A 15,163-nucleotide genomic window follows, 5' to 3' on the forward strand; every position below is an offset into this window, starting at 1 on the left:
GCACCGAGCTGATCTCCCTGTGCTCTGCGGCTGCTTCCCAGTGAGTGGGATTTTAAAGATGATCTCCCTTCATTTAAAAGATGAGGAAATTGAGAGATTTTTAAAAATATATTAATAGTTAACATTTATCTGGTGCTCACTACATTACTCTCTTTCACTTAATCTTTACAATATCTTTATGAGAGTTGATCTATTTTTATCCCCATATTATAAATAAGGAAACTGAGGCTTAAAGAGATTGAGTAGCTTGCTCACAACTTATTCAAGTAATGGAACTGGATCTGTCTGACTTCAGAGTTCTTAAATATCATGTAATGGTTTTAAGTGACCTGTTCAATGTTGCATTGCTTATTATTAGTGGAAGAAGGATTAACAGTCTTGACTGCCAATTCAGCATTCATTTAATTAATTTTGTCTGTTTTTTGAGAATACGTTGATTTGTAACCAGTTCAAATGCAGTTATGAACTCTGTTCTATTATGTCCTATCAGTATGAGCTAAAAATCTTTCATTATCGCTTATACATTTCAATTGTATCTATTAAGTTAAGAATTTTTGTTTAATCCTCTTAAAACTTTGGGTGATGAAAATGTTCTGGAATTAGCTAGTGTTGATGGTTCACAAACTTGTGAATATACTAAAAATAAATCACTGAATTGTACACTTCAAGAAAAATCTTTGCTTAAAATTACAGAAAAAAGTTTAAAATTTGCTGTATCAAAATATAAAGATCACAAAGAGACCCAAAAATTATGTACTAAATTTTTTAAGTTTCACATTATTACCAAATAAAGTAATAGGTTACTGTTTATTACCTCTTCCTTGACCATGAATGATAATTATGACTGAACCAAAACTATGAAAAGAAAAGGAATTTAAAGAAATTAAGTATTAAAGTCATAGTCATAGCCATCTAAAGTCAGAAGTTGGCTACTTTAATAGAGAAAAGGAATTAGAACTATACACACTATGAATATTTGTGCTTTGAATTAATGCCACCATTTAAGAGCTGATTTCCATTGATGTTCTACCTGTTTTTCTCCAAAAATATATTGTAAGATTACAAATTAATCCAAGAAAATACTGTTCTAATTCTGATGTTTAATTGTTGTAAGGAAAGTGAGCCATAGAGAAAAACAGTATTATTTTTCTTTAAATAAAATATGATAGCTTTGAATTTTCTATAAACGTTAAATTGTCAAGAATTTAAGGAGTTGTTGCCACAGATAATTAAAATCTTTCAAAATGCAAATTTGGAGGACACCTTGTTATCAATTCTATACAACTATAAAAATAAAACTGCGAACTTGAAAAAATGTCTTTGCCAGATTATACTGTGATTAGCAAATTTGAAGAATGTATATAATATGTGTATGGACGTTATACCTTATGAGACTATGTTCTAATTAAAATGTAATTAAATTTAACCCAGTTTTAGCCAGTAAAGGTATAGTTCCTTTTAGTCAAGATATATGTATTCATTCCACAGTTTCTAGTCAACATTAATATTTTCTATAGGTAATCTCATAAAACTACAATCTTGGGCTTCCCTGGTGGCGCAGTGGTTGAGAGTCCGCCTGCCGATGCAGGGGACAAGGGTTCGTGCCCCGGTCCGGGAAGATCCCACATGCCGCGGAGCGGCTGGGCCCGTGAGCCATGGCCGCTGAGCCTGTGCGTCCGGAGCCTGTGCTCCGCAACGTGAGAGGCCACAACAGTGAGAGGCCGGCGTACCGCAAAAAAAAAAAAAAAAAAAAACTACAATCTTACTCCTGACCACTATTATTTTGACGCATTATATAACTATTGATTAGTTTACAAAAATGGATTACATGGGGTTTTTTGTCTGTTTGTTTTGGCTTCTAATTCTGTATCTTTGTTTTTAAGCATCGAATGTTATCCAGACAAGAAGAACTCAAAGAAAGAGCAAGAGTTCTGCTTGAGCAAGCAAGAAGAGATGCAGCTTTAAAGGCAGGGAATAAGCAGAATACCAACGCAGCCACACCACTCTGCAACAGGCAGCTAAGTGATGTGAGGAACATTGGTTAAAAAAACATACATTGTTCATTGTAATCCTGGGGGTGTAAATAAGAGTAACTTATTTATATTTTTGATAAATTATTTTTCCACAGACTGTGTATACTGTGGGTAGGTACTTGGTACTTTGGTTGAACTGATAAATCCATACTTGGAGGAACAGGTTTTAATTATTCTTACACAGCAGTATTAGCTGTTAGAAAAAGTAAGATCCTGGAATAAAATTTCCACATATACATGAATAATCTGTTTTCTTGTTAATTTACACTTTGTAATTTAGTTGTACTTTGTTTAGGATTGTATTTTGTCAATGGAAGTTAATTTTGTTGGAAACATTAGAATATAATAATGATGCCTACAATTTATTGAAGTATTGGGTTGGCCAAAAAGTTCATTCGGGTTTTTCCATAAGATATTATGAAAAAACCAAATGAACTTTTTGGCCAGCGCAATACTTAGCATATATTCCAGGCACTATAATGGATGTTTTACATAATTTTTATTTTACCTAACCTCATGAAGTAGATATACAAACTCCTTTTTAGATAAGAAAACTGAGGCTGATAGGTAAGATAATATGTACAAGGTTGTAGTCGATAAATGATGAGTTCAGGATTTGAACCCAAGTCTTACCAGACTCCAGAGTCAATCCTCTTTCCTATCATATACTGCCATCCCTATGTTAAGCCATATTTTTATACATATTTTTGTATAGTGCCTCACAGATAATAATGAACATATAGTAATAGAAGCCTTTAAATTTAGGGGGACATGAACCTCTTCATGAATCTGAAAATTATGATAACCCTGCCCTACCCCCAATTTTACATATACATAAAACTGCATGTTCTTTTTTTTTTTTAATTAAGATTTTATTTTTTTAGAGCAGTTTTAAGTTCACAGGAGAATTGAGGGGAAGGTACAGAGATTTCTCATATACCCTCTCAACCCACACATGCATAGCCTCCGTCCTTAATAACATGCCCTGCCAGGGTGGTACATTTGTTAAAACTGTGCACCTACACTGACACATCATTATTACCCAAAGTTTGTAGTTTACATTATGGTTCACTCTTGGTGTACATTCTATGAGTTTAGACAAATGTATAATGACATGTATCCATCTTTATAATATCATACAGAGTATTTTCACTGCCCTAGGAATTCTTTGTGTTTCACCCATTCATCTCTCCCTTCATCCCCAACCTCTGGGAACCTGATAATTTTATTGTCTTCATAATTTTGCCTTTTCCAGAATGTCAAATATTTGCAACCATAGTATGTTGCCTTTTCTGATATGGCTTCTTTTCACTTAGTAATATGCATTTAAGGTTCCTCCATGTCTTTTCATGATTTTATAGCTCATTTCTTTTTAATGCTGAATAATATTCCATTGTCTGGAGGTACCACAGTTTATCCATTCACCTATTGAAATGCATCTTGGTTGCTTCCAAGTTTTGGCAGTCATGAATAAAGCTGCTATAGTCATCTACATGAAAGTTTTTATGTGGACTTAAGTTTTCAGCTCCTTTGGGTAAATACCAAGGACGTTTGCTGGACCTTATGGTAAGAGTATGTTTACTTTTGTAAGAAATCACCAAACTGTCTTCCAAAGTAGCTGTACCATTTTTCATTCCCACCAGCAATGAATGAGAATTCTTGTGTTTTACATTCTTGCCAGCATTGGGTGTTGTCAGTGTTCTGGGTTTTAGCCATTCTAATAGGTGTGTAGTGCTGTCTCATGTTTTAATTTGCATTTTGCTGATAATATATGATGTGGAGCATCTTTTTATATACTTATATGCCATCTGTATATCTTCTTTGGAGAGGTGTCTCTTAAGATCATTGGCCCACTTTTTAATCGGGTTGTTTTCTTACTGTTGAGTTTAAAGAGTTCTTTGTTTCTTTTGGATACCAGTCTTTTATCAGATGTATCTTTGCAAATACCTTGTCCCTGACTGTGGCTTGTCTTCTTATTCTCTCTACATTGTCTTTCACAGAGCAGAAGGTTTTTTTTTTTTTGCAGTTTTTTTAAGTTAATTTATTTATTTTTAAAAATTTTTGGCTGCATTGGGTCTTCGTTGCCGTGCGCAGGCTTTCTCTAGTTGCGGTGAGCAGAGGCTACTCTTTGTCGCGGTGCGTGGACTTCTCATTGCGGTGGCTTCTCTAGTTGTGGAGCACGGGCTTTAGGTGCGTGGGCTCAGTAGTTGTGACTCGTGGGCTCTAGAATGCAGGCTCAGTAGTTGTGGTGCACGGGCTTAGTTGCCCCGCGGCATGTGGGATCTTCCCGGACCAGGGCTCAAACCCGCGTCCCCTGCATTGGCAGGCAGATTCTTAACCATTACGCCACCAGGGAAGCACAGAGCAGAAGTTTTAAATTTTAATGAAATCCAGTTTAACCATTAGTTCTTTCATGGGTCATGCCTTTGGTGTTATATCTAAAAAGGCATCACCATACTCAAGGTCATTTAGGTTTTCTCCTATGTTATCTTCTAGGAGTTTTACAGTATTGTGTTTTACATTTAGGTCTGTGATCCATTTTGAGTTAAATTTTGTGAAAGGTGTAAGGTTTGTGTCTAGATTTATTTTTTTGCATGTGCATGTCCAGTTGTTCCAGCACCATTTGTTGAAAAGATGATCTTTGCTCCATTGTGTTGCTTTTGTCCTGTGTCACAGACATTCATTTTGGGGGTGCAAATGTAAGTAGGATTATGTTTTTAATTTCAAATTTCACTTGTTCATTTCTGGTATATAGGAAAGCAATTGACTGTTGCATATTAACCTTGTATCTTACAACCTTGCTATAATTGCTTATTAGTTCCAGGAGAGGTTTGGCTTCTTTTATTTTCCTTCAATTCTTTCAGATTTCCTACATAAGATAATCATGTCATCTATGAACAAAGGCAGTTTTATTTCTTCCTTCCCATGCATACTTTTTTTAATGCCTTTCAGAGAATAACCTCTGAACTTGACCACTGTTTTTCAGACTTTGTCTTTTTTTTCTTTCTTTATTATTATTTTGTTGTTCTTTAAGTGAAGTATAGTTGATTTACAATATTATATTAATTTCAGGTGTACAACGTAGTAATTCAATATTTTATAGACTATGCTCCATTTAAAATTATTGTGAAATATTGACTATATTTCCTGTGCTGTACAATATACGGACTTCAAGTCTTTACACAGTAATGTGATATAAAATCAGTGTAGTGGGCCACAGTAATTTTATTTTCAATGAAAAGGAATAGAATATTTAAATGAAATAGAAAATATCAGAATTTATCACACATCATAGTACTTTTGTGTGAGACTTGTTTTAGTTACGTGGGTATGTGTGCTTACTGGATCTTGATATAAGATGTATTTTTAATTGTGGGTCATGATAAAAATCTTTGAGAAATGCTCATCTAGATGGCCATTCTTTCTGAGGAAGAAATTTTGTGGTCTTTATACCAACTCTTTCAGTGCCTAACCATCTATTATATCATCAATTTGTTGGTTCAGTCAGATATTTATTGAGTGTCAGAAATTAGTATTTTTGTAGAGATAGAAAAGGGTAAGCTTTGGGGACTTCCCTAGTGGTCCAGTGGTTAAGACTCCATGCTTCCACTGCAGGGGGTGCAGGTTCGAACGCTGGTGAGGGAACTAAGATCCCCCCCACAAAAAAAAAGAAAAGACAAAGCCTCTTCTCTCATGGAATTTACATTTTGGTGGGAAGAGACTGGTAATAATGAATAAATAAGTTAACTACAGAGTGTGAAAACTACATGATATAGTAGAGGATAATTTGAGTAGGTAGGAGTGACTTGAGGAGGGGACATTTGAACTAAGACTTGATGGGAGAGAAGGATCCAGTTAAGTAAATAGCACCAGAAAGAATATTCTCTTTAAAAAGAAAGTTATTTTGTTGATATTATATTTTATTTGTGATAAACTTTGTTTCATAGTTCTTTCAAGCTCTAAAAATTATGGAAAATTTATAGCTCTATATTTTTCAAGTGTGTTGATTTTAAATTTAGAACACCTGAGATTTAAATGATCTGTCTGCCAAGTAGATCTTAAAAAGCCATTATTTTACCTATGTGTAAATTTTACATATATTAATAATTGTCATCTAATGTTTATGAGCACTTACCATGTATCAAGCAGGATTCAAAGTGCTTTCTTGTGGATTTTCTTGTTTAATCTCCACAACAATTATATGAGTTAAGTATAATCTCTGTTTTATAGTTGAGAAAACTGACATACAAATTAATGAGTTGTCCATGGTCACACAGCCTATAAGTAACAGAGCCAAGAATTGAACCTAGACAATTTGACTTCAGAGAGTATGTTTTTAAAGCATTGTGTTTTATTTCCTTCTTGTTTATTTTTCTGAAATCCTTGTGAAGTAGGAATAGATATTATTGATGTATCCATTGTAGAGGTTAAGAAAACGAGTTAGGAAAGGGTGTTTAAATTTACCTAGGGTTGCAAACAGTGGCAAACTAGGCTTAGAATTCGAGTATCCTGACTTTTAAAGCTGTTTGTTTTTTCATTCAATTTATTCATTTATTACTTTAAACTTTCAACAAATGTTTTATTGGTCATCTCTTCTTTTTAAGGCACCAGTAATTTTGCTTGCACTTCTAATTTACCAAATAAAACTTAAACTTTTAGCTAAATTACATTAGTGTGAATTCAGTATCATAAATTAACTACTAAAACATCGCATATTCTGTGTGACATCTTACTGTATCTGTAAAATATATAACTTGGATTTTAAGAAGCATGATGTTAGTGATGTTTCATCGAGTTGGATAATACTGCTGGTAGCATGTTACTTGCCACATCTTTCTGGAAAGCAAGTAAACTTCATTAAGAAATGCTCATTCCATTTTATCCAGTAATTCCACTAACAAAGATCATTATGCAGGTTTTCATCACATAGTTATTTATAATAGCAAAAGTTACGGAATGGCAATCACTCAAACTAGGGGAATGATCAAATAAATTACAACAAATATATATACTTGTTATGTAGCTATTGAAAATTATTCAATAATGTTTTGAAAGAATATTGAAAGGACATAGGGAAATGTTCACAGTGTCATTTTGTACAAAAAGAAAGATATAAAATAGCATATGGCATATGAACTCCATTTTGAAAGACTGTGTTTTTATATATGGATTGAAAAGTTCAGGAAGGAAAATAATCAAAATATTAATAATATTTATCTCGGGCTTCCCTGATGGCGCAGTGGTTGAGAGTCCACCTGCCAATGCAGGGGACACGGGTTCGTGCCCAGGTCTGGGAAGATCCCACATGCCGCAGAGCGGCTGGGCCCGTGAGCCATGGCCACTGAGCCTGTGCGTCCGGAGCCTGTGCTCCACAACGGGAGAGGCCACAACAGTGAGAGGCCCACGTACTGCAAAAAATATATATATATATATTTATCCCTAAGGGTAGTATAACAAATGGCTTACAGAGTTTTTTCCCTTTATTCTCTCTTTTAAAAATATGTCATGTTTAGGTAAATATTTTAAACTAGGGAAGTTTTTGGTATCCAAAAAGGATGTTTTTAATGAATTGTTTTCTTAGCATACCCAAACGTATTTGACTATAAAGCTGTTTCATTTAAACTAATGTTGTGTTTCAGTATCTCTAAGGGTGTGTGTGTGTGTGTGTGTGTGTGTGTGTGTGTGTGGTGTGTGTGTTTTAAGAAGAGATGTAGAAAGAACTGTTCACTTTTACAGTTGATGATATTTGTTTGTGCTTAGGTGTGAAATAAATGGCGAATGCAGTACTATCAATTCTGTTCACATTGAGAAGACATTTGCTTACTTTATTGATTTTGTTTCCCACTTACCCAAAGTTGTACCCTACAGCTTATGAAACTATGCTTCAAACAGTCCCAAAGATATTTTCCCTACCTTTCCTCTTTCAGGTTATCTTTTGCTACATTATAAAACACTGAAAACCTATTGGCATAAAATAACCATTTTATTATGCTTACAGATTCTATAAATTAGGCCTTAGGATAGGACACTGGGGGAATGTTTTATTTCTGTTGCATGTTTTCAGGGGCTGGTTTTCTTCTAGGAACTATGCTGTCAGTTGGAACACCTACATGTGGCCTCTCCATATGGTTTCTCTACTTGGGCTAGTTTGGGCTTCCTCACAGCATGGTGGCTGGGTCTAACAGCAAATGTCCCAAGAGAGTAAAGTGAGCTCTCCTATGCATTTTTATGATCTAGCTTTAAAAGTCACTTTTGCCATACTGTTGACCTGAGGAGACACAAAGCTACACCCAGGTTTAAGTAGCAGAGACATAGACCCCACCACATTGTAAGAAGAACGTGTGGCATGGAAGATATTGTTGTAGCCTCTTCTCAGTTGTAGTTTAAGCTCACTTTAAAAACTCTTTTGCGCATTCTACTGTTGCTCATTTTTCAGATAAGTCAAGCCGTATATAGATGTGTTGGGAAGAGCATCAGTTCCATGACCTAAATAGTACATCCTGGGACTGTTGCTCTAGTTTTGACATTTGTTACTCTGTGGGCCTTATAGCTAATATTGAAATGATTTAAGAAAGAAAATGTAAAATAGCAGGTAACTCCCGTTTCACAAAAGAAGTTAGACCTTGTCATTGCTTTTTAGATTTTCAGTTTAGTATGCAACTTTATAATCAGGTTGATATCTTTTCCAATGATATGGTAGTTTTCTTAATTTGATCATTTTCTTTATCATTTCAGGTAGCTCTTGTACATACAGGTTTGAGTTATTTAATAGTACTGTCCATATTTTGGAAAAGTAGTATGGCCAACTTGGCTGACAAAATTAAAAGGGAAAATACCAAATTTCATCTCTGGAGCAACTGAATATGAGTTAAGTGATACTAAAAGTAGAAATTATTTAATATCTCTAAATCTGTTTTTCCATTTTTGATATGGAGGCAAAGAAAATTTTTTTCTCCTGTGTGACATTCAAATTAATTGGTGTCCATGGTGGAGTGGGTATGGGAACCATGACTAATGCCATCCCCACTTCAGTGTCAGCATCCCTTTCACTCTGGAGAGATCAAAAGACTTCTGGTAAATAAAAAGCAGGTTTAACTAAGAAAAAAAAAATCTGGCATCTAATTTAGTGAACTGCTGTTACTATTTTCACTTCCTTATGCTCTTTAATTTGAGCCTTAATTTACCATGCCCTTATTTTTAAATTCATTGTAAATTATCTTGCCTTTATAATGTATGCTTTGGTACTAAGAGTCTAGTTGCTGGCAGGGAGAGATATATATATACCCGCAGGTACCCACGGCTTTTTGTGTTCTTAGTTTAACTGAGAGTTCCCAAGAGTGAGGGGAAAAAAAAAAAAAAAAGTTGGTACCCAGGAGTGACCCCAAGTCTTGAATAAATGAGTCACTGACCCTAAATCTTCAAGAGTTTACTGAAGAGCTTAGTTACTTACTCTTAGGAGACTGCTGATATAGGACTTCTTCAACAATTTCTATCTCTTATCCTTCTAAACTTCGTTTCTATACAGCTAATCTAGGACTTTCTGATGAATACCAGGAAGAATGAGTAGAGCTATTTTAATAATTGATGTTAGAGTTCTTAAATAGAAGTATAATTGCATGGGACAATGTCCGTGTACTCTGTACATGTTAACCCCTTTTGAGGTATCTAGTTTGTATCTAGTTCTGGGCTGAGAGAGAGAACTTACAGAGGATTCAGAGAAGTGTTAAAGGATTGAAAGCAAAGGTCTACTTTTAAGGAAAGACAGACTTATGAAATACAAAGAGAGAACTGGGAAATAGTTTAAGTAGTAATTTGAGTATATGAAGGCTCATATTCTTTCTGGTAACCCCCACTTACCCAAGAGAATAAGTTCCAAACTATTCAAAATGGCCTCATATAAAGTTCTTGCAAATCCTGTCCCTTCCCTTTCTAGCCTCATTTCTCACCTCTCTCCCATTTTTCCCTCTACAGTCTAACTCAACTAAGTTGCTTAGAATGTGGCATACTCTTTCGTTCCTGTATCAAGCATTTGCTGTTCTCCCTGAAATGCCTGTCTTCCCTTGTTAGGAAAATAACTTCTTCTGTGAGTACCTCTGTCATGGCTCCTAGCAGCCAAGTTAATTCTCCTTCCTGTATCTTTTTCTTTTTCTAATATATTGTACATATTGCTACTGCCACATTTATCCCATATAATTATCTAGTTATACATCTCTGTCTCCCTCAACTGTGAGCTATTCAAAGTACAAGAACCTTGTATCTCCAGCCCCAAGTATTAATATTAAGTAAATGTTTGTTCAATGAATAAGTGAAGGGAGGGAATAGTGACAGTCTATTTTTCATACCTTCTGAGTGTCAACTAAGAAAAACATGAGGGGCTTCCCTGGTGGCGCAGTGGTTGAGAGTCCGCCTGCCAATGCAGGGGACACGGGTTCGTGCCCCAGTCCAGGAAGATCCCACATGCCGCGGAGCAGCTGGGCCCATGAGCCATGGCGCTGAGCCTGCACGTCCGGAGCCTGTGTTCCACAACAGGAGAGGCCACAACAGTGAGAGGCCCGCATACTGCAAAAAAAAAAGAAAAGAAAAAGAAAGAAAAACATGAGCTTAAATATGAAAAATTGGGGTTGCTATAAGGAGTTGCTTGGTAAACAGGGAAAAAAACTGACTCTCTGAAGGTCTTTAGAGCAGAACTGATTATCATTGGTCAGAGAAAGTTAAAGGGTTCCCCTTTCTCAGATCAGTTACAGAGATGACATTTGCCACTTGGGGACTCGAGGTTCCCTGTATCATCCTTTTCTTCCTATTCTTGAATCCTACATTTTGATACCTTCCTTTGTTATGGTGTGTACACACCAAATTCTTACACGTACCTACTCTTCCCATACTCTGGGACCTCTCATTAGAGTTCAGCTCCCAGCTCTGCCTTGAATCACATCACTCTAAGCAAACATTCCCTCCTATAAATTAGTATAGCTTTAGGCTGGAAGGCTAGGAAACAATTTCTGAGACACTGAAGACAACTCTTGGTAATATTATCTTGTGGATCCTCATGTACAGACTCTACTTAAGTTATCTTTGGGAAATATTTGAGCTGTAATTTCTCTTAAAAGGGAACTTACAAACACAGATACTGTAAACCTTATAATTTTTCTTAATTTTTGTCAAGACTACCATTGCATGTTTTAATGAGAACTTGCTGCAAGTACATAATGAATTTAGATCTTTTTTAGGGTAAGTAGTTTACATTATTCATTTGTATCTCTGTGCCTTTAAACATTTGTTTAACCTGTTTCAGGTGTTTTCTGAAATTAGTTTTCTATAGGAGACAGATTTCATTGCTCTGAGCTCTGTGATTTCTATTTCTTTGCTTTCTATTCCTTTTGAGATTTTCATGTTACATTTTACTAATATAAATTTTAGGTGTGATATTTGTTTTGTTCATTATTTTCCACATATACTTAAAATAATTTTTTTCAAAGTACAACTCAGGGGTTTGACAGGTTCAACAGTCTAGCCATTATATAGCCAAAGGAGCTTCCTTGACTGTATAATATATTTAAACTTAAACTCTGAGAAAAAATGTAATAACTTTTTTCAAGAAAATATTTCCTTTTTTATTATTTTTCTTTATTACTCAATTCTCACACTTTTTCCCCAAGAAATGCATAAATAGAATTTAAGAAGCTAGTCTATTTCAGACTCTTCTGCTTATTACTTTACATTAGAATATAGTTGCTTTTTTAAAAAAAATACATTTAATAAATCCACCATGACATTTAGTTATACTCATGTAATTATAATAGATAGCTGAAAGACATGTTTGCATTTGATATACTAAAGTTTAGGATCAGTACACTCTAAGAATAAGGGGTGACAATCCTGCTACCCATACTCCTTGGAATTGCTATTGGGATATGAAGCACTTTGAACCTTTCAGAAGAAGGATGCTATATAGGTTTAATTATACCTTTTTGTTTTTAAGAAAGAATGAAATCTATTTTATAAATAGAAAGTCTAAAAACAAAATTGGGAATGATTCTTCAATCTAGTTAATCACTTTACGGTGAATTTATAAATATGTTTTTCAATCATAAATTATGTAACATAAGAATATGGTTTGCACATAGTTGTTAGATACCTGGAATTTTTTTTTTTCGGTACGCGGGCCTCCCACCGCTGCGGCCCCCCCACCCCCCCTGTCGCGGAGCACAGGCTCCAGACCCGCAGGCCCAGCAGCCATGGCTCACCGGCCCAGCCGCTTCTGCGGCATGTGGGATCCTCCCGGACCAGGACACGAACCCGCGTCCCCCGCATCGGCAGGCGGACTCCCAACCACTGTGCCACCAGGGAAGCCCCTGGAATATTTTTTAAAAGAAAAATCAGCCAAAAAATCACAACATTATTATAATCCAGACTTGAAGTTTTTTGTCTGATATTTAATCTGCAAACATAGTGAGTGACCCATTACAGTTAATTGGCATAGGAGTCCACCCTCACTTAGCAGGATCAAACTGCAAGTTAGCAGCAAGTCCTGAAAGGTTTGTAATATCTGTCTTTAAAGGTTTGCAGTAATATTTGAATCCTCTAAAGAAAACTGTGTATATGGGAAAGGAATTTCAGTTTGGTCAGTCCTTAGTTAACTACAAAGATCAGTAATCAAAAAAAGATACAGTGACTTTTTTTTTTTTTTTTACTGGTCATTAGCAGTGAATCCAAAGGGCTTATTTGGTAAAAATGCAAGCCACTCTTTTTCGAATTAAACCTTTAACAGGTATTTTGTTGATATGAAGGGGTGGGACATCAACCTTGTACTTTTGATGTTAATTGGAGAATATTGATTTAAATGGGACTAGTCTGTTGTGCTGATAATTGTAGCAGATTTAGATAAGATCACTAGATCTTTTCCAGATAATCAAAGAAGCAATTACCATCCAATTGGTAAAAAACACTAAATATCATCATAGCATCTATCTCTGAAAGAAACTTTTCCCATAGTTTTCATATATATATGTGTCCCAAGTATGTCTCATCGTAAAAATGTATGTAAGATTATGCTTATATGGTTATGAATATCGGCTGTGTTACATTTAAATGGCTAGCCTCTAGGAATCAAGCTTTAAAATTAAGGTCAAGCTAAAATTTTTATTTTTCCTGATTACATATATTATTAGCTCTATTACTAGGAAGAAGTAGGTAACTTTGCATTTGTAATTTTAAAAGAACATCAGTTACTATGAAAAGAAATCTAAAACCTCTGATAACATAGAGAGTAAGAATTTGTCTTATTTACAGATTTTTATTCTCTGTGTGAACTGGAATGTCTACACCCAGGGCACAAAGATGAAAATATATTCCTTATTTCTTACGCCAACACAATTGATAGAAGATTTAATGTACATAATCCGCTTCAGACCAGTAAGACACTTTAAATATATAGCTAATCTTTTTTATAGTTGCATTTTATAGGAGAAGAATGCCAGTGTACTTCTGTATTCGACATAAATGCCTCTGTACATATCAGTGGTTTTTATTCATTATGATTTAAATAATAGTTTATCTATTATGTCTAAATTTAAGTTGATTGAAGCCTACTATCCTAACAGTGGCTACTAGACTTCTTAGAAAACATATTGTTAGCTTGCTCACATATCTTCAAAGTCACACAAAACACTAGCATTGTTGGGGGAAAAAACTCAAGCATCTTTCTATTATGTGGCCACAAACCCCTAGTCTCAAAAGTCTTATTTATTTGAGATTGCCATGAATACATGAATCTAGGGCTAGGTATTTTAGCATCAGGAACACTCCTTTTATGCGACTATTAATGGCCATAGACATTTTCCATATGTCTGTTCAGTGCAGTGTTGAACATCCCAGGATGATATCACCATTACTAAGAGCTGTATTTTGTATTGCCTATTCTGTTATTGCTCAGTATGCACAAGGGTAGAGTTTAAATCTTTATTCATTTCATTTTTTAATGTTTCTTTTGTTCTCTTTATCATGTTCTGGCTTTCCCAAGGATATATGCTTTGAACGAAAAGTCACATGTGCATTACTAATTGTGTGCTATTGTATTTACGGTTCCTAGTGGTGGCACTGTGAAGCTCCTAATTCCTTTGCTTCACTTGATGTAAAATAATCTGAGTGTCTTTGATAGCAGTGAAACAGTATTAATTGTTTTGTACATTTCTTGGTCACTCTTCTTAGGTGGTCTTCATAATCTATTAGAACTTTCAGCCAGATTTTTGTAATGTCATGCCTCCAGCAGTGATTAAATTGGTAATTAATGAACAGTCTTTGGCAATGTAAACCACATCCCGTTAATTTTCCCTTTTGAGTTTTTAGAAGTTGTCTTCTGTGTCAGAAATCATTGCGCCACCTTGCTATGGCCCCTTGGCATGAAACCACAACGACTTGATTTTTGCAGCCATTAGTAGATCAGAGCAGTAATTTCACAGTATTTTGGTCAAGGTAATTATAATACCAAGAACTGAGTAGATTTGAAAATTCACGAAAGAAGTCCAGAAATACCAGGTGAGCTTCCTTGTGTTCACTGGAACGTTATGATTAGTTTAATTGGTCTTTGTTTGATTTTAGCCGCAGAAACTATTTGTGTCACAGCAGTGCAGTGACTTTATACTTGAGTGTTTCTGACCTTCTTTGACAGGGGTGGGTGCAAAAATGAACCCTTTGAAATAGTTCCCTTCCCCAAAGGGGGTTAAACTGCATTTAAAAAATTAACTATAGAGAAGAAAACTCTAATTTCTTAATATCTTACTTTATTTTATGAAATGCTTAGCAAGTGTATTTTCTCTGTTTAAAATGTTTGCAGCTATTTTGATTTAAAATTTTTTTAACCATTACCCTTTCCTGCCTCTGAGATTGTTGACATACTGCTTCGATATTATAAAAGAACATTGCAATGCCTTAATGAGAGTGAAATTGAAATGCTGCTTTCCTTTTCATCACAAAGTAGATAAAAGTATTCCCATACTTGACTGATTGCTTATATGTATATTAACCCTCAGTGATACATTGTGCACATTAGAATTTAAAGAGTCACTTGCCTGTTGGCTTCTGAAAGGATTGTCCTGGTCACCTTTTCTGGAAGCCCTTAATGAAACCAAATA

At 35.1% G+C, this 15,163-nt stretch overlaps 1 protein-coding gene across 4 annotated transcripts in view; it reads left to right on the forward strand.

The window, feature by feature from the left end:
* Positions 1–15,163, forward strand: part of EHBP1 (EH domain binding protein 1) — a 343,930-nt gene that overhangs the window by 251,589 nt on the left and 77,178 nt on the right. For 3 of the 4 annotated variants that reach the window (XM_060117415.1, XM_060117412.1, XM_060117413.1), the window contains one exon: positions 1,884–2,027. The exons of the other annotated variant lie outside the window; for it this stretch is intronic. In XM_060117415.1, coding sequence (XP_059973398.1) covers positions 1,884–2,027 — 144 coding nt within the window. The remainder of the gene's footprint in view (positions 1–1,883; positions 2,028–15,163) is intronic. 4 annotated transcript variants of the gene reach the window in all.

This window comes from Mesoplodon densirostris, chromosome 14 (assembly GCF_025265405.1).
Source record: "Mesoplodon densirostris isolate mMesDen1 chromosome 14, mMesDen1 primary haplotype, whole genome shotgun sequence".
Classification (NCBI taxonomy): Eukaryota; Metazoa; Chordata; class Mammalia; order Artiodactyla; family Ziphiidae; genus Mesoplodon; species Mesoplodon densirostris.